This window comes from Centruroides sculpturatus, unplaced genomic scaffold, assembly GCF_000671375.1.
Source record: "Centruroides sculpturatus isolate CEXI.00-Female unplaced genomic scaffold, Cexi_2.0 scaffold226, whole genome shotgun sequence".
In the NCBI taxonomy this organism is placed as follows: Eukaryota; Metazoa; Arthropoda; class Arachnida; order Scorpiones; family Buthidae; genus Centruroides; species Centruroides sculpturatus.
Genome location: NW_019384525.1, coordinates 582,812 through 609,521, shown reverse-complemented (window position 1 = coordinate 609,521; position 26,710 = coordinate 582,812). Strand labels below are relative to the sequence as shown.

At 45.8% G+C, this 26,710-nt stretch overlaps 1 protein-coding gene across 5 annotated transcripts; it reads right to left on the bottom strand.

Moving 5' to 3' along the window:
- Nucleotides 1-2,772: 2,772 nt before the first annotated feature.
- LOC111622857 (E3 ubiquitin-protein ligase MARCH8-like) lies at nt 2,773-23,829 on the bottom strand. Of its 5 annotated transcripts, none has more exons than XM_023365290.1 (3): nt 23,548-23,829; nt 3,524-3,820; nt 2,773-3,453 (listed from the first exon to the last, which is right to left on the bottom strand). In XM_023365290.1, the coding sequence occupies exons 1-3, from the start codon at nt 23,620-23,622 to the stop codon at nt 2,926-2,928; spliced, it is 900 nt and encodes a 299-aa protein (XP_023221058.1). In that variant the 5' UTR covers nt 23,623-23,829; the 3' UTR covers nt 2,773-2,925. The 5 variants fall into 5 exon arrangements, with proteins under 5 accessions (XP_023221058.1, XP_023221057.1, XP_023221061.1 ...); XM_023365289.1 differs by having other exon boundaries at nt 3,524-3,823; nt 23,548-23,825; XM_023365293.1 differs by lacking the exon at nt 23,548-23,829 and adding an exon at nt 11,526-11,647.
- Between the last annotated feature and the right edge of the window lie 2,881 nt (nt 23,830-26,710).

The following is a 26,710-nucleotide window of genomic DNA, read 5'->3' as shown; positions in this document are numbered from 1 at the left end:
ATATAATTATATGTACAGTACCTAATTTATATATAATTTATATATAATACTGTACAGACGATAGCAAACTCAATTTAGCCGCTCCGTAGCGTGGCGCAGGGCGGAGGAAAGTAGTTCGGCTGCTCATCCACTATTGGTCCAGATTCTATCAATCTTGTCGCGAAACGAGTCGGCCACGACGTTTTAGGAGCTCCTTTATACGAATGTTGCTGCAATTTTTTCGCTAGGTTATAGGAATTTCCGTTATAGGAACGCACGTTATAGGGGGGTCGACTGTACGTAGAAAGAAATAAATCCGATTAAACGACGAATGTTATGTATTTATTTAAGGTAATCAAGTTGGCCAAATATTCCCGGGCTTGGGAGTATACCGGATCCGGTTAATAATGGAATGGGAGGAAAGCGACGTTCTCCGATTTTTAAAGCCAATCCGACGATAGAAACGGAGCTTTTATTTTTGGCTCTTTTCGCTTGGCGGGCGCTAACGGGGCCTTTTTCTATTCCCACCGCCTTGGGTTTCTGTCCGAATTTAGTCATTTATCGAAAAAAGCCGGAACGAGGGCGTCTTCCTCCCTCCTTCGTCCGGAGTGGCGTCCGCCGCTATCGGCGCCCACCCCATCTGGCGCTTACGAATTTAGTTTCGTCCGTCGCTTTGGAACTTTAGCCCCGGAGACCGTCGCCGCCTTTTCTTTCTACGGGTTAATCTTCGTATTCGGTAAAATTTATTTAAACATTTTCAACTAAGTATTTTTAAACGGTGGGCGAGCGATTATTCTCAATAGAACGACCGACGAAACAACCGTACAAACTCCACCCGCTACAACGAATTTACCATTAATAATTTTTACTTTATTTTGTCGCGAGTAAAAGCGTCTTACGGTAAAAATAAAAACTGAAAACGTTGCCGATATTTCCGATGGAGACGAACTAAAAAGCTTAGAATACGACGATACTTTGTAAGAAGAAAACGCCCCGCTTTAAATAAAATTAATATTATTACGTAATACGGCACTTTTAATTGCCATTTTTTATTAATTATCGATGGCTTTAATAAACACATTTCTCTTAGTAACGAAAAAATAGTATACTTTTGCTAAATTCCGGCCTTTCGCATTAGTCTTTCGTTTCCTGTAGCGCGGATTGGCGTAGGACGACACTCTCGGCACGCGTTATGCCGGGGATACCCGCGTATATCGAACCTTTCCTTCTTCGAGCGAATCGAGCTCTCGGCGGAGCGAAATTATTTTAAAATCGTCCCCGATACCCAATACCGATACAAGTGAAGAAGGTCCGAAGAGAATCTATATCCCGGTCTCGGCTAAACGGCCCTCTACGCGTTAACTACGTTGATCGGCGGCCGAGGGGACGGCCCGAACGGAATCCGGACGAGTGGAAAAACCCCCGGAAATTTTTCGACATTTCCCTCCGGACGCGTCGGATCCCGTTCTTCTCCGGGCCGGGTCCGACCGGTAAGGATCCGGCTAAAAAGGCCCTTCGAATGCCCGCCGAGCGGAAAAAATTAAAAAGAATGGCGTTAACGGATAGGAACGGTAACTCGACCCCGGGGTTTGCTAAAAAGAAAGGAAACGATCCGGACTTTGATTTCTGGCAGTATTTCCAGTCGCCCCCGGGAGAGAAACGAAGCGCTCTACGGCCCGGTAGCCGCAAGTGCCGGGATCGTAGGGTTCGGATAGGATCAAAAATCTATCTTCTTTTCTCCCACGTCGGAAACTCGTGTCGGTTTTGTCTTATAATATAATCGAGATGGGTCGATAATGATAATAAGCGCGCAGCCCAAACGGTTAGGAGTTGAAAGTTGAAATTTTGTACGCAGTTAGGGTACGGTACGTCACGAGAACGTACGCTGACGAGGGATTTTTCGAAAGACAGAGGGTTAAGAAATAATCCGACCGTACTATTTCAAATGTCTTTTTTGCATTTATGCGGGAAATCGAACATACTTTTAGACCCTTCTAAAAGTTCTCCACGATATTTAGTCGGCGCCTATAAGTCGGCTTTATTCCAACTCTTCGTCTTAATCTTCGATTTTATATTTACGAACGATTCGGGAAGATCCGACTTATTTTTCCAATTTAGTAAACCCGAAGAAGAACCCGGAAGGGGTTACTTAGCGGTACTACGCGTGGTTAGTGGTTTTGCGGCCAGTCTTCATTATCGTTAGTCTCGGAAGAGGGGACCTAATTCTCGCACCGGGCCAAGACGGGTAAGATCGGCTATAATCTAATAATATTAATCTTAATCTATCGTTACGTTTTGTCCGAGCCAGGCCGGGCTCATCCGCTAGTTTTGAATAGAATTTGTTTAAAATTCGTTTGTGTCCATCTATAAAATTAAGCGCCACCTTGGCCGAAACGTCCGGAAAGATGATCGTCTTAGTCGCGTATTTACGAGAAGATCGATTGACCAATTGACTAGTCTCTGCCACGGAATATTTCCGTTTCCGTTTACGTATTTGGTGGTCGAGGCTGGTCTAAACTTTGCTATTTCCTTTCCGGTTTCCGATTTCCTCCATGGTCGGAAGGATGGCAACTAAAGTGAGAGTAGGACGTATAAAAATGTTTAACACTCTTTATTCTTTCGTATGTACAACTTGTGTTTATATATATATATAGGTTTGTATATATAGTTTCTTAATGAGGTTTGAATGTTCGAAAATCGAGCGGCTGGTTTGGTAAAAGAAAATCGCTCCACGGATTCGTTCCGGACCCAACTATGGCTATTGACGAGTCGCGCGTCCACGCTATTCTATGCACGTGACGAAAGTTCGAATATTCCGCATACGTAAAGAAACGAAGGAGGAATGTCGGTCGACAGTCTTCGATTATTCCAAACGAAAACGTTATGTTTAGAGCAGAAAAACAGCGAAACTTGACTAGATAACGGGCGAGACTAAACCAGCGAGTCTCATCTAGTTTGATGCACTTCGCCACTCTCCACTTGCGTCACTGCCACCGTTTCCGCGTTTTCTTTCACCACGATGGGGGGAGGCAGTTCGTCGGGCACGTCACTTCCGGTGTCCCCGCTTTCGCAACTGTGATACTCTTCCACCGGCGAACAACCGTGCTTCTTACTGTCCGAAGTGACGGAGTCGGTGTCTCTGGGCGCCAGGACGGTAACCGGCGACAACTCGGCAGCTTTCTCTGGAACATTTTGAACGTATATAATTCGATTGAAAGCTCTCCACCTTTTAAATAATTGGACGTACATCTTACACTGAACGTACATAAACACCAGTCCTCCCGTAAACCCGATGGCCACCACGATCAGTTTCGTCCAGAAAGGCCATCCCAGTTCTCCCGTCCTCATCTCTTCGGCCGTCCGATCGATGAGAACGTACAGAGACCACACCACGCAGGTTATGGCCACCACGTGGAACGTTATGGAACACAACACTTTCCTCTGTTCCACCGGAGACATCTCTAGCTTCTCCCACTGAAACGAGGCGAAAGAGGTCAATAAACGTCGTCCTACCGGACGGACAAGGGAAGACGGCGGCACTTACCTTTCGAAAAGGTTTGATTTTAGTGTGCATGATGAATTCGAACTTGCAGAGTTCGCAGCACCTGGTGTCCGAGCTCTTGATCCATTGCTGAAGACAGGCCTGGTGAACGTATCTGAGGCTACCGGAACAGTAACAGGGAGATATCAAAGGCATGTCCAGGTCTCCCTCGCAGTGACATATTCTGCAGATGTCTCTCTCTCCGCAGGCCGAGCTGGAAATGGTGGATGGCTGAGACGACCGACGCCTGTCCATCGTTCCGCGGGAAGGAAGAGTCGGAGAAATGGTGCAAACTGTCTCCTGCTGTCGGAACAAACAAAGTCTTTTAATCGAATTTCATAAAAATAAAAAGCACGCCGGCCGATTAAAGAAATGGCGAACCAACGACTTTACGCGTCGGTAAGCGGTTTCTAGTTATTTTCGAAAATCCGTAAATAAATAAATTACTCGGCACGTCCGACCCCGCGGTCTGAACCCTTTCTTCTAACCCCGGAGTTTCGAACGGAAGACTGGTAAAAACTGACGGTAGACGATCCTCCGACAACAGCGCGTAAAAACGGGAACCGCCGGAGGTTCTAAACACGACCGATAGAAAAACCGGGTTAATTAAAATTCGACTGTTTCGGCAATTCGTAGCTCCGAAGAGGCGTGAAAATGTTTCTCGTTTAGTATCTCAATTAAGTCGATAAAATAATAGTAGCGAAAGTAAATTCGAAGGTAATTTCTGACGTGGCAATTAAGAAATCTTCCGGTCGATATTTCGCCGTCTAATTATGTTTTTTCCTCCAACGCCACAAATAATTATAAAGATTTAGGCGGTTAGCCAGCGCCGACCTCCTAGACTACTCCCCCGAACCTCTCATTTACGCGCTTGCGGTAAAAGAAACATTAGCGTTTAATTGTTTTATTCTTATTTTAATCCGTCGATTGTTTGGGAAAAGGCGCCGCGCGTGGGTTTTGCAAACTCGGTAACAACGGAGGTAGACAATAAAAGGGAGAGGCGATAGAGAGATTGCGCGAAAATGTAAACAATCGACGTCCGGGCTTTCGCGCGGATAGGTAAGAATGTAAATCTTTACGGGGTGAAAATTGTTTTCGGCTCTTCCCGGTACTAACATTTTATAAAATTAAGTTTTTAAGTAATTAGAAAGCCGGCCAAAGAGGAGAAAATTTAATTACGATGGGAAATTGAGCGCTAACAAAAAATGTTACGGGATACTTTTCTTAATCGCCTTCCGGGGTTTGCCTATTAAAAACGCGTCACTCCAGTGACGTATTGGATAGAGACGCGGCGACCGACGGGTTGGGTCCGTTCGTCTCCCGTCCGCCGCTAGTTTTGGATTTATAACGACGATTCCCTCGGATTTGTTTTCTTGATCAGAAATTATTTGGTATAAAATTGGAGGGCCGACGTGGCCCATCGATCGGAGGAAAATTGTTAAAAAGCGAAATTAATTTATGGGCTATTTTTTCAATTTTGCCGGCGCCTAGAATAATACTGGCCGCATTAGATGGCTAAAATCGATACGTTATGCAAATGGTACGGCGGCCGCTACGTATTTGTTCTTGGTCGCAATTAAATCAATGTTTGCGTTAACGCTTCGCTCCCGTTAATACGTTTACCCGCCGATCTCCGACTCCTTTCTAACGCTTCTTAACCCCTCCGTCGGAGAATTTGGCTAAACCTTCCGCTACGACGGACGACTCCGAACGAGCGCTCGGCGGGCCAATAATTACAGCTTAACCCAATTTTTACTATCGATTAAAGCCATAGTAAAAGTCCGGATAGCGTATTCTTCCGGTTTAATTCGGAAGTTAAAAGGCCATTCGATTATCCGGTAATGCCGTAAACGCCGAGATGGATGCGGACGACGCTTTCGTTCCCGTAGCGTAACCCGATTCCCGGCCTAATATTTAATAATTTCGACCAAATTATCGTAAATTTTCCACGCAATCCGCCCACCCATTCCCGTCTCTGCAGGGTGAATTAGGCGACCGAGCAAAATATCCAAAAAAATCAATTACGAATATAAACGGGCGCGGTGGATGCCGACGACAGAAACAATAAAGCTACGTTTTACAACCGACGCGGAAGAAATGGAAAGGAAGAACTGTCCGACGGTGTTTCTTCCCGCGGAAGACACCTGCCGATTAAAGAAAAAAACCAATTCGTCGAAATCTGTTTATTCGATCGATGCCGACGGCCGCTTCGGGCCACCGAAACTAGAAAAATAACAATATAAAGAGATGGAGGTGGGTTAGAGACGAAATGCCGATAGAATTTCCTACGGATAACAAAACGGGCGATTCTCGCCCGATAAATAAATGCGGCCACCAACTCGGACGCCGACTAATTCCCAATAATTCGTTAAGATTTTAGAAATTAAAGCCGTTTACGTTCGAAATACGGCGATTTCTGGTAATTACGGACGGAGGGATAAAGTAGTCGGCTCTTACAAATTTCTAACCCGCGGGCTTAAGGAAGAACGACGCTTGGCCATTTTTTTCTTCCCCTTTTTTTAATACGAGTCCTTTAGATCGACGACGTCGTTATACCTGGCCACGCGAAATTCCGGCGGCCGCGAAAATTAAAAATCGACGTTAACCTATCGATTTTTATTCGAAACTCCGTAGTAAATTCTGTAATCGGGAGCTTCCGGGCGGCGGAATCTCTGGGCCCGGCCGCTCCGACCTGGGAAACCGACGTAATTTTCTATAAAGTAGTCTTTTAAAACTGGAATTTACGGCCAACCTTTCCGCCTCCGTCCGGAATAATATCTGGAATCGTTTAATTCTTAAGTTAATTAGCGGAGCTTTAGGTATATCGATGATTTCTACGTAAGAATACGTAGCGTAGTTCAATTAATTATACATTTATCCAAACGCTGGTTATTCCTATCGCGCTTGACGGGAATATTGTCCGCCACTTTAAATTAATACTTGTATAAATGGAGAAGCGTCGAAGATTTTATCGGCAAATTATCAATGCGCATCCTTCACAACAATGCCTATTCTTCCAAACCCGTAATTTGTACCACGCAGTTTACCACTCGACCGGGATACTTCGTCCCGTACGAATTTCCACTTTACGCGGACATTTTTCCCTATTATCCAATGGAACAAGGAAAGTTTCGATAGACTTAAAGTCACCGACGTGGTAAAATAGCCGCGGTAGAATATTCTACCATAGGTCGACTTAAAATACCGGCCGATACAATTAAGATTTCTTATCCGGTTTCCCACCTCGCCTTCCGTTATTTATATCCGCCATCTCTAATCTACCGCAAAATATTTCGATTCGAACTCTTCGTCCCTCGACCGTCGCCGTCCGAACCAAACTCGATATACCGAGTAAGGAAGGTTTAAACGGCGACGGAAGCCGAGGTTTTCCACTTTAGACACCGACGACGAAATATTCCGGAAGAACCCACCCGGATCGAAAGGAGAACTGCCGGACGTATACGGGCGGGGAAACGGAATAAATCGTATATATATTTGAAAAATACTAAATAATTCAACGGAGGGCGCTTCTCTGCCCCGCCAGGCGGGTTCTCTGGCTAATTACGCGACGCGTTTCGAAACAATTTATGGGGCGACTGGGCCTTACCTGCGTACGGTACGGAGATATCTTCCCTCCGCGTTTAATGATTTCGTCGTAAGACGAAGGGAAAACTTTCATCCGCGCTCGAACGTTAAACTACGGAATTCTTTTCTTCCGATATATTTACTTCCGGTGTTAGAAATATCCGTAATCCGGACGGCGGTAAGAAACGAGAAACTTATCGCTGGTTCCGACACGGCGACGGGGCGGATGACGCGCGGCACCTACTCAGCAAGTTCTTCGCTCCTCGACGTAAAATGACGCGGCGACTTTCGAATTCTATCCGCGACGAATCCATTTTCGGTAGCCCGGACGATTTCCACGGTAATAAAGGGAGGACGACTTTCGAAAATGACTTTCAAATTTCGTACGGACTGTTTTTCCATTTCTCCTATTTGCACCGCGCCGTACGTGTAAGCGAATTTGGCCGGCTTTCGACACTCGGGCCCGTGTGGTTGTCGCTGCCGGACGCTTACGTAATTCCCTATTACCGGTCGGTGGTAAGCGTTAGACAAACGGGAGGGGCGGCGCGATAAACGTCATAAACGATAAGACGGACGACGAAGGAAACCCTAAGGGATCCGCCAACGGCCGTATTCGGCTTTCCGCGCAAAAGCCGAAAATACCCGGGACGCGTAGTTGGGAGCCGTCGGTCCGGCCACCGGTACGGTACGCCGGGAAACCGTGGCGCTAGAAGGTTTCTTATTACGCCGCGTCTCGACCGAATCCGGTGGCTTTTCTAAACCTTTGGCCGGTTTCCCGACAGAAGCGGAAAGTTGGACGCAAACCAGACACGCGCGTATAGAAACGCCGAGCCAAAATGCCGTCCGACGACGGAATTTCCGTTAGAAATTCGCTACTTTCCCGGCGCATTCGTACGTTACGTGTTTTTAACGGGCGCGGAGCGGCTTTTAAATTAGACCCGCTTTTAATCCGGGGATGCCGCGATTCCCTTTACGTTCCAAGGCGCGCTTTTCCCATCCGCGGGAGAAGCGGAAATATCCAATTATTTCGGTGGGTTAACCGAAAGTACGTTTCGTCGTCCGAACCGAACGAGTAATTTCGGAGTCGGCCGGCAACCGGGAACTAAAAGTTCCCGTTATTTAAAACGATATAGAAATTTCGCCTTACGGGGAAAAAAGGACGGTTCCCCCCACGGTTATTTACGTATCGATTAATTAAGGAAATGTTGGAAACGAAAAATATTACCTTTCCATTCTTATTTACGTAATCCAAATAATTTAAATATTGCGTTTCTTAGAGATTTTAGTACAATAGGAGAGTTCCCAGCCCTAAACTTCGATATTTTAATCTACCATAGGAAACATTTCGCGGAGGTCCCGACCCGTTTACGAAAGGGGCATTTTCTGGCCACGTGGCGGAAATAGAAAAGGCGGCGTTAAGCCAACGATGTTTTCGAAATGCCGCGCCGAGTACCTTTTAAACGGCAAAAGACACGAAACCGTCCGAAACAATTGTTAATTTGCAGCAAAATGACCTTTGTATTTACTTTTATTTTTACGCCTTCCCTTTTCGTTAGATTCGAGAAGTCGGACGTTTGAAATATTTGCCAAACGTCGGAGAATTTACGGGAAGCGCGTTAACGTCTTCCGTCGGTCTGGATAATTCTCCGACATCCGGAACGAAAGAACCACCTCCTCCGAGTATTTTTCCACGGACGACTCTTCGGCCTTCTTTCGTTAACATTTTTGCTTTTCCGTCTCGAAAAAAGGATGGTCCGCGGAGAAATCCCTCTTCGCAGCTGCGCGAGTAAACGCTGGCCATTATATTCTTGTAATATTTGCGTTTACGCTTTTCCCTCGACTAATTCGCATTCTCTAAACGATTATCCGGGGATGCGGAAATTGCTTCCGTAGATTTATAACGTTTATCGACGTCTTATCGAAAATGCGCTTATTTCGGATAAGAGATTCGAACAGACGATAAGTCTGTTATCCGCGGAATATCCGCCGCCCGCCTGGAGGGAAAGGACGTCGTGGCTTACCTCCCGTTACCGACCACGGTCGAAATCCGCTAGAAAAGTCCGGCGGGTTGATATTTACACGTCCGAAAGAACAGATATTGGCCGCGGATCTCCGCCGGGGTTTAGGTCATTTTACGCAAACCGTCGATTACCAGCGGAGAATGCCGTCCTCCGACGCAATTCCGCCTTCTTGGGCGTAGGCGACCGTCCGGGGCAAACTCCTTCCCCCGTTTCGGATCTCTGCCGGGAAACGAACGTTTCTAGGAAGAAAAGCGGGTTCTCGGCGGATTACTTTTAATCGTCCGCTTACGTCGACGTTAAAATCTATGGGAATTCCACACCCTAGTCTTTTCGGACGTTCCATTTATATTTTCCGTAACAGAATTTCCCTAAATCCCCGGTTATTTTCGAAACGATTATCGATTATCGATGTTTTAGAATTCTTTCCCCGTAAATGGCAGAAATCCCACGACGTACGCTACAACCCGGACCTTTCGAATGTCTTATCGGCAGGCGATAAGAAAACCGAGATTACTCCGGAGTAACGATCGTCGACGGAACTTAAGAGGACCCGACGACTTTCCCGGATACCTTAATTATCGCCTAGGTGGAAGACGAATTCCGTTGCCCGGATGTCGAAAGTTTAACAAAATAACTTTTTGTTAAACTGGTTTTTTAGCTTCGTTCGAGTGCCAAAACTCATTGGAAAAAGTCGGCATTATAGTGAAAATTGCCGCGGCCTATTTCGGATCTTGGGCCAATTAATTCGGTAGGTTGGCGGACGGAGGAAAAATAAGGAGAATCGATCCGGAACGTTTAATAAACGATTAATAAAATATAAATATCGATTGTATCCAAGAGAAATTTTTAATTTACTATCGATTATCGAACGTTTACAAAACATAAATCGATCAATCCGTTGGGTAAGCCACCCGAAAATTCAGAGAGAAACCCTGCCGAAATTTTATTTGTATTTTCCACCGCTTCTAAACAAGAATTAAAGAACGATGTTTTCCTCGTCCTTTATCAAAAACGGCCCGCTTTCCGGGAGTTAGTTAATTGCGACGGACTTTTCCAGTACCAGATACTCGAAATACCGACGATGCCGGCATCGACCGGAGTATAAATCTCCGCTAAACATTATTTACGAGACGAGTCTTCCCGGCAGATCCCGGCAGCGATCTCCCTCCTCTTCTTCTCCTCCGGAAGAGACCGATTTTTTTTTCCTCGGCTGCCGAAATTCAATTTTATTCCGAAAAAAAAATTTCTAAAACGAGAGAGTTGGTTAATATAAAACTAAGAAAATTGCTCCTCCTCCGACGGTCACCCTCCTCTCTCCAATTTAATACAACGACGAAGTAAATGGAATGTTTTTCGATACGAAGAAATTACCGCGCCGAAGACCGAGCTGGAAAAACACGCCAATCTACGCAACGATCCCTTTAGACAGACCGGCTGGGTTTAAAAGCGCTCGGAATAGCCACCTTACATGGGCGGATTTCGTTTCTTTGTCGACGGGCGGCTAAGCGTCGTTTGACCAAGACTTACGAGTTTACCTCTTCATTAAACCGCCACTTTTGGAAAAGCGTAAAATAAAAAGCCCTCCTCCTCCGACGGAACCTCAAAAAATCGTCTACGAAAACAGACTTATAGCGACGAACGGACCGGAGGAAACGTCGTCATCGATCCGCTCCCGAACGTCCGGTCCCCCCCGAGTCTAGACGGACGACAAAAGCCGATCGAAAACGGGATTTAAGCCAGGCGTTAGCCGACCGACACGCGAACGGACCATCCTCCGTCCGAGCGGAAAGCGCGCCCATCTTTCGTGGTAAGAAAGCGCCCTTCCCGTAACTGGATGGGGGACGAGGAATAGGAATTTCCAAAAATTTAATTATTCCCAGTGGACGGGTTCGAGTTGGCTGCCAGGCTACGCGCCAACGTAAGAAAGCCGTCGGTCGGGGTCATTTCCACCCATTTTATAACCGGAAATTGGATCGACCGGTGCGGATTTCGGTACTTCCGGTCGGAAAAGACGTCGGGAAGAAGAGCGGAAGGTAACGAGTGGGGAAAAACGGCGGCGGGTGGGAAGCGGACTAAGGCCGTAGTCGGCGGGTTAAAGGCGGGGATAAATAATAAAGAGGCCGGGTTTTAATCATTTATCGGCGGTTTAAGACAAAAGAAGGGAAGGAGATTCGCGGCGTCGGCGTAAAAAGAAAGCCGGGCCATCGATCGAGCGGAATCAATCGCCGGCGACAATCAATCCTCCGTGGCTAAGTGAATATCGACGAGGCCCTTTAACCGAAGAGGGCGGAAGAAGCTTTTCTTCGCCCCGGTCCCGCCCGCTTCCGGTTCGGGGGACCACCGCCCGGGCCACCGGGGACCGCGGGCGAGAAGAAGAAGAGCGGGAAGAAAGACTTTACCTGATCGCCCAGACATTTGCAGATCATTTAGTTGCCGCCGTCTTCTCTGCGCCATCCGCCATTTTCTAGCGACGGGACGATCGATACCCGACCAACGTCCGCCGCGGCGCTGCTGCTTCTCCTCTATTCGATTCTCTCCCCGTATACTCGCTCCCTCTTCTCTTCTTCCCGGCTTTACGCCTATTCTCCTATCCCCTAGTCCTCCCGCCCGACCGCCGTAAAGCGGTTACGCGTAACCCGGTGGCCCGTCCTCCGTCCGCCGTTTCCCCCGCCCCGAATTCTCTTTAAAGAACTTTACGTAAATTAACCGGGTAAACCCTGCTCGCGCCTTCCCGACCCGCTTTACCGAAATCGCTGCCCCGCTACATCCGGACTAAAGCGGATTGGGATTTTCGCCTTCCTTTTATAAATGCGCCGTTCTAGGCGTAGAGAAGAAACGGGCAGACGAAAGTGCCGGCACGGCGATTAACGAAGGGCCTTTCTCCTACCGGAGGCCAATTCTCCGCCAATATTCCGCAGAAACGGACCTTTTCTCTATGGACGCCGGCTAATCGTTTAGCGGAGGAAATTGTCAAAAATTCGATTATTTTCCGTAATTACGCGGACGAAAAATAATTTTAAAAAGTCAACAATCGAGGCCGCGGCCCGATATCGGGGATTTATCCGGGCGGAACGGCCTCTGGATATTGGCCAAAATTGATTTTCTGTCAATTTAATTCTCTATTAACGTCGTCGGTAACGTAATTTTCTGCCGGTCGATCCGCCGTCTTCCTTTCCATTTATTTAATTATATTTGTCCGGGGCCGAGAAGACGAGTTCGAATCCGCCGGCCAGCCAGTCGGCGAAGGTCCGACCGTCTTACTCCTTTCTTAATCCTCCGCCGGCAAGTTTAAAAGTAAATGGGTGGGACGGTGGAAACATTTCCTCCGACGTTCTTTTACCGGAAACGCTATCGAGACTGGCGGCTGAATTGCGATTCTTCGGATCATTTAAGTACTACAAAATACGTAAAATTAGGAAATAGTTTAGCGCCGACCGGGCTCTTAAGTAACGAGGAAAGGCCGTCCAGGCATTCCGAAGCATTTAAACCAGGAAAAGCTAAAATTCCTTTTTCTGGCGTAGCGCGAGGAGGCGGAAAGCTGCCCGCAGCGCCGGCGCGTTATTAACGACCGACGGACCGCCAGAGGGCCGAGCCATTTCTTTTCTGGCTTTCCAAACGGGTTTAGACCCGGTTCCCCGGCATCCGCGTTTTCCCTATTCTTTCCTCCTCGTCCCAGGTTATTTCTTCCGCTTAGCCTCGGTGGGAGGGGCGCGGAACCGGGCCCTAATTTTCGGTTTTTCCGAAATCCGCCCTTTCCGCCGCCGGCCGGAAATTTTTCGGTCGTTTCCCCGCGCCGCCCACGGTCCCCCCGGACTCTTCCGGAATCCGGGTTCGATCCGGGCCGGCGAGGAAATTTTCTTCGGCCGGTGCTCCGGACCCGGGGTCTTCCGGCGCCCGATCAGGAAGGGCGATTCCTTAATATTTTCTCGGAAACCCGTAATGGGTTTTTCACCGGACCGCCTTACCGAAGGAATGGGAAAACCGAAGAAGGCGGAGCGGTTTCGGTGGGTGATCGACCGCCCGTGGCCCGGCGTCGGCGGTCGTCTTCGTAACGAAAGACGAAGATTTTTTGCCCAGACCGCCGGGCTCGCCTACGGAACAATTAAATTGGCGAGTAAGAAATCTCCACCCTCCCGTTGGAGGTGGCGCCCGGGTCGACTATCTAACCGCCGGTCCAATACTTTAATCGACCAAATGGAAAGATAAAGTAGTAAAATAAAAAGAAAAGACGCACCCTAGGGGAAGGACCGAGGGTAATTTCGTCCGGTCGGTGGTTATTTTCCAACTTCGATCTTCCGAAATAAGCGTGACTTTTAAAAGAATGGAAATCGCTGGTGGCTTTCGTTTACCGCGCCTGGCCAAATCGTCGTTTTTCGCCGGTGACCGGCATTTGGATCGGGATACCGAGCGAAAACTCGGCAGGGGAATACGAGTGAAAGGCCGAAACCAGGAAATGACGCGGAAAAGTTCACCCACCCGAACTTTAAAGGTTTCTCCACTCCGACCATAGCCGTTGCCTACCAAACCCAATCTTTCGGATGGATTTCGTGCACCAGGCTCGGTCGTTCTATCCGTCGAAATTAATTTAATTGGCCGGCGCCTGGTCCCTACCGGACGCCTTCCGAGGACGAATTTCCCATCGAAATTCGTAAACGTCGACAAGCGGAATAGCCTTTTCTTTAAATTGGCCGGAAGTGGAGCCCCATCCCGGGCCCCTCTCGGCATCTTCGAAAACGGAATATTTAACCGAGGGAAAAAGTACCGGAGCCGGAAATTACGGAAAATGGCGGCGCGTAGTTTCCGGGGATGCTCCGCTTCCGGCCCGACGACGCGTAACCCATCCGACTTTTCCAAATGGTAAACGGAATTCGGCCAGTATTCTTTTCATCGGACGGCGCTTCTCTTTCACCCGGAAGAATCGGACCCGGCTTCGAATCCATACGGGTCCGATAAATCCTCGGAAACTTTTCCGAGGTGGTCTTTCCGGATATATCGGGCCCGGTCCCCGGCCACCCGGCCGTCCGTCGCGGGCCTAGCCCAACCCGTATTGGGCTGGCTAACGGAGGCCCTCTCGTACCAACTGGTGGGGCGGAAAAAGTTTCAAAAAAACAGGAAGAATTAATTGTTCCGGTTTTTTACCGTTTACGGCCTAAAAAGAGGGGTAGACCGACGTTAAAATCTTCCAACGGCGATTTTAAATACAGTTTTTATCCGGGCATTCCAATTGCGGCCCACCGTTTACTCCTTCCGCGTGTAACTACGCGCTCGTTGTTCGCCGTATATTATTAACGAAACCGGACGATAAAGGAAAAAATTGAAAAATTCGCTTTTTCCGCCATAAAAATAACGACGGACGAATTAGAAATAAATTTAATCCTGGCCGTTTGGCCGGATTTAATTATTTAAATTGGGTGTTTATTACTTACTGCCGACCGGTCTTAACCTTACCGCGCGAATAAGACGAGTAACGTAGGTTTTTCTGGGATTCCGCGCTCGAAATCGTCTATTAATTGTGTTATTCGACGTTTTATCGATTCTTTCTCAGTTTTCCTTAACGCGTCGTACAATACCTCTATCCTTTACCATTGTTTTCTCTTCGGAAGGGGTAAAGGTAATCTTTCGTTCCGAGATTTGGCCCGTCGACCAACGGTTCTCTCCTAATATTTCCCGTAAATATCCGACGGTTTCTAACCCCGTCCTTCTTTTTCCGCTTACCGACGTCGGCTTTTCGGGGAAACTTTGTGGCGGGGTGAAAACGAACTCGGAATAAACTTCTTAATAATAAAAATATAAACCGAGATTTTTTAAAGTTTTAAAGTCGTAATGTTTTTTTATTTTATTCCTCGGATAATTGCCAAGAACAATATTTATTGTATGGTAATGACGAGCAATTTTCTCTTTTCTAGGTTAAGGTATTGTTTTCCACGCATTTTAAACAAGTTTATACGAGACATTTTACGTGTCGACTGTAAAACTTCGTTTCGGTCGTCCGCACCGTAGCTTTTCTCACACCTTTCTACTAATTAAAACTTGTACGCTATTTTTCATATATAAAATGGTCCGTATATAAAATGGTACGCGCCACATTCGCGGACCATTTTCCCCTTTAATCTTTACTCGCAATTATTATTTTTTAGGGGGATTTTTCTCGGATTTTACCATCGTCGTACGTACGGCAAAATATAGAAAAGAGGGGAGGAACGGATCTCCGTCGAGTCGATTCGCCGTCGTTACCGGGTGGGGGTTCCACCCTCCGATTTCTGGATAACGCTTCGCGGATAAACAGAGAATAGGTCGGCCGAAATTTCCATCCCGGCGGAGTTTTGGGGAAGTTAGGAACGAAAGTTTAGTCCAATCTGACGAAAACTCCGGAGAGATTCGAACCCGAATCGCGCGTATTCTCATTTGGCTAAAATGTGGGAATCGACGCCGGGAGCGATAAGCGTCGGAAGTTTAAATAGGTAAAGCCAATACTCGAAATTAATAAGCGAATGACGCGGAATGTTTAATTATTCAAAACTAGCGGATGAGCCCGGCCTGGCTCGGACAAAAAGTAACGATAGATTAAGATTAATATTGTTAGATTATAGCCGATCTTACCCGTCTTGGCCCGGTGCGAGAATTAGGTGCCCTCTTCCGAGACTAACGATAATGAAGATTGGCCGCAACCACTAACCGGCGCTTAGTACCGCTAAGTAACCCCTTCCGGGTTCTTCTTCGGGTTTACTAAATTGGAAAAATAAGTCGGATCTTCCCGAATCGTTCGTAAATATAAAATCGAAGATTAAGACGAAGAGTTGGAATAAAGCCGACTTATAGGCGCCGACTAAATATCGTGGAGAACTTTTAGAAGGGTCTAAAAGTATGTCCGATTTCCCGCATAAATGCAAAAAAGACATTTGAAATAGTACGGTCGGATTATTTCTTAACCCTCTCTTTCGAAAAATTCCTCGTCAGCGTACGTTCTCGTGACGTACCGTACCCATCATTATCATTATCATTCCGTCTCGATTATATTATAAGACTCGATAGCGAAAAAATGTCTAACGATGATTATTGGAAATATCAAAACGTAAATAATGAGAAAGCACCTTTTTAAATAAGAAAAAACATTTACCTCTGGAATAAATTTTCCATTTCAATTTTGCTAGAAATTCGTCCGGTTTTTGTAAGTAATTAACCGGATACGGAAACGGACGGGGAACCGAAAATTGCCTTTTCTACGAAATCAGAAACGTCCGCCGAGTGGGGATTTACCGGGATGCGCAACGGAGAAGTTTAATATTAAAGTTTCGATTAACGCGTATTTTCTAACGTATAAAATTAGACAAAAGACGTTGTAAGATTTGCCGTATTTCCAGCGGCGGCGGAACGAGTCTCCGACCGACGGCTTCGGACGTTCCGTAACCGAAACGACGTTTTTGTATAATTCGAACGTCCTTCGACGCGCTTTCGAACAATGCGCCGTTCTCGGATAAGTGCCTTTTCAATTACCGCGCCATTCTTTACCGACTTCTGGCAATTTCCTAGTACAATCGATACTCGCCGCTACCTAAAACGTGTTCTCGGCTGGAAATTACCGCCCTTCTCGTTTTCCCACATTTTACATTATTATTTTCTACAGTTTAAAGCCCAGACCGTTCGACCGTCCGTCGCTTCTAACTTCCTTCCAGTTTATTACTACTCTAATCCACCAACCACGCCAAATCTCTAAAACCCACGGGAACGGACGCTAAGAAATCTAATCCTCCCAGGGTATGGTCGGCGGCATTTAGCCAAAAGATTTCGGAAAGCGGACGTTGGTAGAAATTATTGCCAAGATTTGGCCGTCCACCGTTAAAACTTTACGAATTGGCCATAAACGAAGAAATTTTCGGCAAAAATCCCAACGTTAGACGGAGTACGGGCCGGGCGTTTGGCCAATTAAACAAAACTTTTCCGCGTAATCTTAGATAAAGTTTATCTCCGTTTCCACCACGGTATTTGTAATTTTTCTTCCTTTATTTCGTTTCCTCCCACGCGCCGGATTTCTTTTAATATACATTATTATAATACGATGTATTAAAATATACAATACGGATTGCCAATAAAGTATATACCGTAATAATGGATACGGCGTGGGCCAGGCCAAGAATACTCCGGATATTAATCGACCATACCGTTTATTTTTCCCAAGTAAACGAAGAATCCGGTGGGTAACGGATTACCGCCAAGTCCAGTCGTTACACGCTTTTCGTACAATTTCCCCGGTAGGCGGGTAAGAGCCGCGGAAATCTATTTCTCCCTTCGTATCGTCGATTATAAGACCGTTCCCTTGTGGCGTTTAATCTTCCATTTACGGCGCTCTGTTTTTAAACGGCCGGAAACTTTCCCGGATGGAATTCGGCCGCCAGAATACCACGGCCAAACGTGGCGATTATTCGAAACGGTAGAATTTTACCCGGCCGGTATTTAACGGAATCCCGGAAATCGGCTTCTTACATCTTGGTCGCGCGGAACTAAAGAAATAATTCCGCGCGGTAGGAACCTATGGCGGGGTTATATTTATGGAAAAGTTTTCTTTAATGGGCCACGTCCGCGGCTTCTATACCGCGCCACGTCGCGCGTTTGAAGAAAATTTTCCACTAAATGGCGAAAACCTTGCTTTGGTCGTTACCCGCCGTCGGCCGATTGGAGAATTAATGGCTACCATCTCGTCTTCCAAACGCCCGTCTTCTTTCGTCCAATCGTTTGGCTAAACGCCGGGGCGGACTGTAAAATAAGTCGTTCGGGCAAAATAAAAGGAAGGAAGATATCTCCCGAAATATCGGTTAAAAGCGGGAGACGATGGGGACGAAAATTTTTCACGCCGACGTAAACTGGCAACGCCGCGGAAGACACTCGGAGCGGAAACGATTGATCTTGCCATCGGCGGGGCCGAGAATTTCCCTTCTTAAAAACCAGTGGCCGGTACGGATCCCGAATTACGGTCAAACCTCCTCGACCAGTTTTTTCTTTTCAACGAACAAAAAGCGGTAAGTAGCGCTTCTTTATTAATAAAAACGGTATTCCATTTTATTTTCTGTCAGTAAAGATAACGCTAATTTATGGGGTTTTTTTTAATACTCTTTCCGCCCCGCGTGCACTAAGAGGTCCGGCCATGGGCCCGCTGTAAGAGTCCGGACTCTTATAGCCGCCCCGTTACGGGTTCGGCCGGGCCCGCCACGGGGCCACCGGGTGGCGAGGGGGCCGGACGTATCCCAACGAACCAACCCCCGAAAAATTCCTGAGATTTCTCGGCCCGTCCGGATTCGATCCCGGGTTCCCCGAAGCGGTGGGCCGCTCGGCCATCCGGCCCGCTAATTTATAAGGGTAGGAAGCAATATTTGCTCCGAGTTTCCCCTTCCCCGGAAAAAATTCTTTTAACGTTCGACGTTTTTCGATATTGCGAATAACAGCCTTTTCTTTATATTAAATTAATGAAACGAACGAACAGTGCGCGAGAAACTGCGTGGAAATTCACCTGGGCGGCGTAATTAGTTTAGAAATCGGCAGATATTTTTAGAACAGTTCTTCTCGTCTGTTTAGCTTTATCATTTGCGTCTTTTTTCTAATCGAAAGACGGAAAGATAAGTTTTGATTACACTTTGTTTTATCGTCCAGTTCCGTAATAATCCGACGCCATTCCTCCAGTCCATCGACCGATCGTTTAACGGCTCATTCGTCGTTAATTTTTTATTCTTAACTGAAATACAGCGGCTATGGACATATAATTATTTTAACGCAGCTTCTCCGTTTTCCACCCGCGCTTTCTAACCACACTCGTCCAATAACGGGTAATAATAACGTACGGTGTAGGGTCGACCAGCGTGGAGCGGCCTTAGAATTCCAGCGGTCGATATGGCGAAACGGCCAGACCGACCTTTAATATTTTTCAAAATATTATCCCTACCCCAATAACCAGATAGTGATTTTATCTGACAAAATCGAGTATAAAAATTGTAAGAATTTGGCTAAAGTTTGCCGTTTTCGTACAAAATATTAGACGGATTGCGGCCGACGTTTTCGTGGCCAAAACGTGTAGGTCGGACGTTCGGCGCCGCCTTCCCGTAAGCCTAGAAGTTTGACAATGGCGTTTGGAACGTCGGTGGAATCGCGCTGGACGTATCAAATGTCGTTGTCAAACTTCTAGGCTTACGGGAAGGCGGCGCCGAACGTCCGACCTACACGTTTTGGCCACGAAAACGTCGGCCGCAATCCGTCTATTGTCTTTCGGTAAGAGGAAACGTCAAACCGATGGCGGAGAGAAAAGTTTTAAAGCGAAATTACTTTTGTTTAAAATACATACTGCGCGGTATATATTTTTCTTTTACGAAGAAATTTCGTAAAACCGGAGCAAATTATTTTAAATATTTAAGTTTTATGTTATTTAAAAATGAATTTGTAATCTCTATTTTCGTATTTTGGTAATTCTAAACGTAATCCGAGAGAAAATAACGTGTCAAATTTTTGTTTACGCCGCGCATCCTTATCTTTCCTTATCCGAAATCGTAAATTCCATCGAAGTTATCTCGTTTTTCAAAAAATCTCGGTAAAACGACGTTTTCCCACGTAACGTAAAACCCATCGAATGCGATTGGCTTCAAACGGGTCCTCGAAGTTACGTAGCGACGGGATGGAAGACGGTTTACGTAAGTACGAATTACGGCACCCGTAAACTGCGCGCGGCGCCATCTTTTCGGTAATATTAAATAGAAAATCCTTGGGCATTTGCCGGTCACCTAATGCGCCGTCGCCATCGCTCGGTCGTCCGATTAAGATACGCCACCTTCGGATCGGTACTCCGGCTCGCCCCTTCGCCTAGTCGCCGTTCGCGGTTCTTGGTTTTAGCTCGGAAAAGTCGAACGACCGCGATAAAACGACGTTTCGCTATAAATAACTCCGTACGTAATTCTTAAACGTAACCACAAAAACACCATTACCACGCATTAAACGTCTTCAAAACGCCAAAAGTGTAAGTAAAACCATAGCTTCTAATATATAAATATTATAAAAAAGCATTTTACAGTACACAGAAATTTACAAGATACGAAAGGAAAAATACATTTTGCATTAACTGGTTATCGACGTCTAATTAAACGTATAACGAGGTCGGGGCCCGCGATTTCTATAACGTTCAACCTCTGAGGACGTAATTGATGAAACATCTACACCGGGCCGGGCCAACCCGCGGCCCGCTAAGCGATATTCTATATCTATTAAAACTTATATCTATACTAAAACAATTAAATAAATGAAAATTTGAGTGTGCCGTTGTTATAATGCGCCAGTGCGAGTACCAACTCTCGGTATAACAAAATCTTATTCGTTTTGTATTTGTTTTACTTTTTTAAAAGCGTGTTTGCCTAAATCGTGGCCCACCGAAATGTCCCGCGAAACAGTTTGGGTTGGTAGGGCCCGATCTAAACCAAGAAAGTACCTTCGACTTTGCATTTAGTTAAATACCAAGCGGTTGGAAACCACGCCACTGGTTAATAGAGTGTCTTATTCTAAAAGCTCCTTCTCTTAAGTCGTAGCTTTAACCGTGTAAGTTACGCCTATTACAAAAAAATATACTAACGACTAAATACCCGTCTGGTTTTATACGTAAATATCTAAAAAATTACCTACTTCACCGGCTTAAAACGTTCGGTTTAAAGTGGCGGTTGGTTTCTGTTATAGCTACCGGGTATTCTTCTGGGGCGCCATATTGGGGACTGGGTTCCGTAATATAGACGCGTATCGTTGGTTAATTAAATAGGAAAATTACGGAATGGCCGTACGGCCAATTGTTCTAATTCGATAAACAGTCGTTAGAATGTTATTACAATTTGCCGGTCGATAAATTAGGGCGCATTTTTTTAATAAAAAAGCGAAATGTAAGTCGAGTCAATTACTCGGGGGGGTCAGTTACGTATTACAAAGGCGATACTTTAATCGGAGATAATTTTATAACCGCATTAGAATTTGGAAAGTATGGCTAGGAGATCCCCTTACGTAAGCATTTTTATCGCGTAAGCTTAGGCAGCGACGTTACCCGTTTCGTCAGAAACGGATTACGCCACGGGCTGGCTTATCCGGCCTTTTAAAGTCGGTTTACCGGGCAATATCGAAAAAGGGGTAGAGGAGGAATCCATCGGAGGCTCGACGGTCGGCGGGGTTCGTTTCCAATTATTTGGTGTTTTATACAAGTAATTATTTTGCATTGGGCGGAAGATTTTGGTTTAGGGGCGGTGAAAAAATACAATTAAGCCATCGAAAACTCTTTCCTCTTCCGGTAGCGAAACGAAATGGCCGAAACTTTGGTAGGCGAAGTAACGAAAATAGGAGCTTTCCTTATTATAACGAATATTTTAAAACGAAATAATAATAATCGAAAGGTGGCCGCCTCCAATTCGAATTATTAAAATTAAGATTATGGAAATAGGCAAATTGCGTAGTAAATAATTCTCCGGAGGAGACTTACCGAAATTTGCGAGATTACGTTATTAAAGCGGCGCGGTGGACGACTTTCGAAAGAATAAAAATCGCCACGACTTTTTGAAAAATTCGTTACTTTCCGCTTTGATCCAATGAACTAGTTCGGAGCGATAACCGAACTACTTTCGAGTACAAACATCGAGACGAATTAAGATTACGATTAAACGATCGAAGCGCGTTACAAAACCAGGCGTCGGAACCGTAACCAAGGGAAATTTAAATATTGCAATTTATACGGATTTGGCTGGATGGCGTGTTCGGGTCTTCCCCGCCAAACACTTTAATTAAAAACAACATTATTAATTCAATTAATTGTAATGTTTTTCTCTACTTTTACTTTCGCGCGGCAACACGCCACCTTCGTTACAACGCTATAACCCGGACGACTCCCGTGCGCTTTCTAACCTTACGAATTCGCGTAGAAGAAACTAGCCAAGATCGACTTTGGAAAGGAGAGAAATTCGGAATTGGTAGGCCAAAGTTGGCTTAAGAGAGGGAAGTTCCAGACGATCCGCACTTTCGGGTACGCCATCGGACGTCGAAACGTCGTCCCAACGGCAATTTATCGGAATAAAACCACCTTCCGGGATTTCAGCCCGGTAAATAAGTTACATTTTACAAAAAAATTCTTCGATTCTCGGAGAAACGATTGCGCAAACAACGAGTCGACCTTAAACGAGACACGTACAGTACTACATACCTAGATATTTTATGAAGTAATTATTTGTAGACGAAATTTCGACACGCGCATTAAAAACCGTTAATAAAAGAAAACAATAAAGAAGGATAAATATCGGCGGGTAACCGACGATTCCAGGGGTTAAATTCCGAAAGGAAAGAAAAGCGACGAAACTTTCCGCGGAATCGACGGGCGGATTACCTTTAAAAACGAAAAGGACAGAAGGGACTATAATTACTGGAATAGGAGTGGAAACGGGCTTAAACAATAGCCAAAGCGATATTTATTTATCGCCAAGGTGGGTTTAGCGCCTAAAGTCGACGGCGGAAAGTCGGTAAAAACCGGCTATTCTACCGACGACGACTGGATTTTCCGGAGTTTTAGGCTCCGTACTTTTTTTATTAAAACTGCGCTCGACCCCCCGAAGGTTACAAAAGTCTCCTTTCGAAACGACGAATACCGAAAGACCGTTACGTAATGGAACGAACGACGTAAGGCCGCCGAATTCTTTTTCTATCCCGTACCGACGTCGACCTCCCTAAACTCCAGAAACGGTCCGAAACGGAAATTAACGGCCGTTTCGCCTCTCCCAAGGAGGCGGAAAGTTACGAAGAAATAAAATCTCGGCACGGAGACGAAAAACCAGGACGCAGTTTCGGATCCGGGTTACGGTTACGACACAAAATTGGAAAAGGAACCTCGTCCCATTTAACGTTAATTTGGACGTCGACCATCCGTTACGTAATCCGATCAATTAATCGATCGATGGGAAGCGATTAATTTTCGCGGCACTCGAACACCCTCTCCCGCCGAGCAACGGTGTTTATAAATAAAAGGCTAAAAATAGAACGCCGGCAACCCAATTTAAGGCGGAGAAAAGAGGAAAAAGCGTAAAGGTAAAGGTCGACGGGGAAAGAAGCCGGTCCGGTTTTTGCTAATTACCCGTCGCGATTAACTCCTTACGTCGACGTAGCAGGAGACGACGCGCGGCGTGGCGGTACGTCGCGCGCCGGGTCCGCGGAATCAGGGGCGAAAGTAACGGAAAGGGACGCGTCGTTTCTTTACGCGGGAGCCGCGACGACGCAATCCCGAAAATCGCGTCGCTCGGAGAAGAAAGCGAAGGACGCGACCGGTTTATATCGGTTGCTGGCAGACGTCCATCCTCCGGAGCCCGACTTATTTTGCGCCTTTAGATTTTCGGCGGTCGGCGGCGGAAGGCCCGAAGGGGGACGGGGACCACTCACCTTGACATCCCTCTTGGCGGTCTTCTTGCAGCCTTTCCTGTCGGCGGGAGTAACGCGAATCTGTTGCAGAGGCATGTAAAGTCCGGCCGCCACTCTCCCGTAAAAGTCGGTCGCCTTCCGGTCGAAAGCGAAAGTCGGGCGACGTTCGTCGGCGGAAGAATTCGTCTCGCGCACTTCGACGCCGGTCACGTGACGGGGAAGGTGACGACGAAAGATCCGTCGACCGTAGCGACGACGGCTCGCCGACGCGTCCGCCGCGAATTACCAAACGCGATTCGTCGTCTTCCGGGAAGAAAGACGTCGGTTACTATAGTAACGCCGGCTCGATCCTTCCCGCCTCTTCTTCCTTTACGCGGCCGGAAGCCGACCTTGGGCGGCAAAATCTTCCGCCCGGGTCGACGCCCTTTCTTCTATCGTTTATCCGGAAGCGCGTCAGAATTCCGTCTACCCGTCCCGTTTTCCACCCGGAAGATTCGGACCCGCGCCGCGTGGCGGAGAGGCCAGGAAACGCCGAAAGTTTGGCGCCGTCGTATTACTTTTTCCGGAAAAACGGGCAATCGTTTACGTTAGAATTGCGGTTATCCCGGGTGAAAAGGATCCACGCTACCCGGAATAACCGAAGAATCGAATGAAAATTGCCATTGCGAAAGATTTATAATACGTCATTTTAAAGCTTGGCTTTATTCCTTAGCGAATTTAATCGTACACCGGAACGTTTTTTACTATTATTTATTGTACAGTACGCTTAATACGAACGGTTTGTTTGTCTCGGATGGAAATTAAACGATAAAAAGTAACGGCGAGATTCCGGCCGACGAAAGGTTTTTCTCTTTCTCCGCGGCGCGGCTATAGGAAGTCTCGTTCGTCCGTAATGGAATCCGAAGGAAGTGGCGGTAGAGATTTTGGCCAATTTCCGCTTCCCCTTTTCGGAATTTCTACGGGTCGTTTCGCGTCGAAAGTGACGTCGGTCTCCGTCTTTCTCTGCCGAAACGAAAGGAAAGGGCGGAAATTCGTCGACGATTTCAATCACTTTGGGGGAAGTTGGACGGGGAATTTCTCTTCGGAAATTCCTTCCGGTGGGGATTAAGATGCTAATCGGAGACGGCGGTCCAATTACCGAGTAAAAGGCGCGTTTGTTCCGCCTCCGGCTTTCTACTCGGACCGTTCATCTTCTAAAAGCCTTTTCGTTTTGCTTAGTCCAACGCTTCGAAAGATGTAATTTCCATCTAATCGCAACTATTTTATAATACAGTCGTTAATAATAATAAGAGAACTTTGACCTTTGTTTAGATTATTTTTAAATTAATAACGGTGGTAATAGTAACGTTTGACCTTCGACAGTTTTTTTTTTAAACGGAGACTTTAAACAATTGACTCGCGCGTAAAGTGTCTCGTTGTTGTTGAATTTGGGCTTTTAATTTCTTGTTCTCCCCGGAGAGATTGAGGAAAGAGGTTTTTAATCGATTAAAGAGGAAGACGGCCTCTCCGAGATTATACCAAATTTTATCTTTGAGCTGTTTACTAAAATTTCTCGATGATTTCTTCTGGTGAAAGACCTCGTCCACGGTTTCTAATGACAGCGTTTTACCTCCATCTCTATCAATTATTCTGTAAGTATTTTCTATTGATTTTAATTTTAAGTCCTATAGGACCCGAGTGCTAAGGTTACCGGACCGGAATATCAAAAGAAAAGAACTTACCAAATAGTCCAACTGCCTACTTTCGAAGATGGCACTAGAAAGACAAGTGGAAGATTTAAACCGAGACTGGGATTACTATGGTTAAATAGTGTAAATAAGTCAGACTACCGAAACGCCCAATGAGGTGTGGAAATAATCAGTAAAGGTCTTTAATTCTATTCTACTTAGTCTAATATTATGACATTTCATAACGCAAATTCTTGTGTTTTATAATAAAGCTTGACTCGAAACGAGTATGTTCATTATTTAACAAAGAGGAAGTGGTACATTGACCCGCTTCCAGACAGAGAAGATAGGAATTTACCGTTTATTGCAATGTTTCATTAAACCGTACTAATACCGGTAACGACTGGTAGACCACGTGGTTCGTATAAAGTGTAAAGGAGGAGTGAATAAAATATGTATTTTACTCGGTTCTTTTGTTGTATTTGCAACATTACAACAGCTCCCGCTCAATACTTTATGTTTTGTGGCCGTACGCCATAATTGTATATAATTTTTTGTCATCGCGATTATAAAGATATCGGTCCGTATTCTTTGTCGCCAACCTAATGTATGTTGCGGTTTCTTACAAAAATTTAAATTTTGTTCTTAGAATAATCTGTAAAAACAACGTAAGTTCTTAGACTAAGGAGAGTCGGAATCCAAAGAACCTCATTCATCACGCGAAATAAAGATATTGTTTTTCTATCTTTGTGCGCTCCCTTTGTTTGTTTGTAGCATGTTGTACATCAGTTTCTCTGGCTATTTTCGTCCCGCGGAACGTGTAAGCTCATTGGCTAGTATTAGTAGTCGGTGAAGGCGGATGTTACGTGCGGGAGAATGTCTTTTAAGTGTTACTGGCCCTTATTCGGACGTTATGACGTGGAGAAAACCCAAGATCCTAGGAGAAAACCTAGAAAACTCCACGCGGCCAGCCCCTCCTAGCAGCGTGTCAGATGTTTTTAGTGTTGGTAACCAAACATTTTCTAAAAAGTAGCCCAAACGTAGCCAAAGCCAACTCAAAAAAATTTCTTTTTAATAACCCGAGATTTGACGATAAAATAAAAATAAGAACACCATTGGTGGTTTTCCGGCAATAACTTTAGTGACAATAAATGTTTTCGGCCAATTTACAGGCCCGTAAATTGATGGGAAATAAAGACGGCGAGACTCGAAATACACGCGTACACTGTAATTTACTATGTCGAAAATACCCATTTTATCTGTAAAGTAGATTGCAACGAATCTATGATCTGGCCGAGAACAAACAAAGACAAGAACAAATGATCTTGCCAAGACAGAAAAATCAATTTTTAATAGTCTATGTAATATTTTTAATAGTTACTAATTTGCTGTTACGAAAGATTTATCAAACTACAATTATTTAATTAATTTGAAAAGTTGACTAATATATTGCTTTATTAAGCTAATACATACTGTACATTAATAATAATAGTAGATAAATAATGGGGATTATAGGC

Bases quoted from the DNA above. Each gene is read 5' to 3' on its own strand.
- LOC111622857 (XM_023365289.1), bottom strand. From the start codon at position 23,622: ATGCCTCTGCAACAGATTCGCGTTACTCCCGCCGACAGGAAAGGCTGC. The intron at 3,824-23,547 runs GTGAGTGGTCCC...TTGTTCCGACAG, and splicing joins CCGCCAAGAGGGATGTCAAG to CAGGAGACAGTTTGCACCAT. The intron at 3,454-3,523 runs GTAAGTGCCGCC...GCCTCGTTTCAG, and splicing joins AAATCAAACCTTTTCGAAAG to TGGGAGAAGCTAGAGATGTC.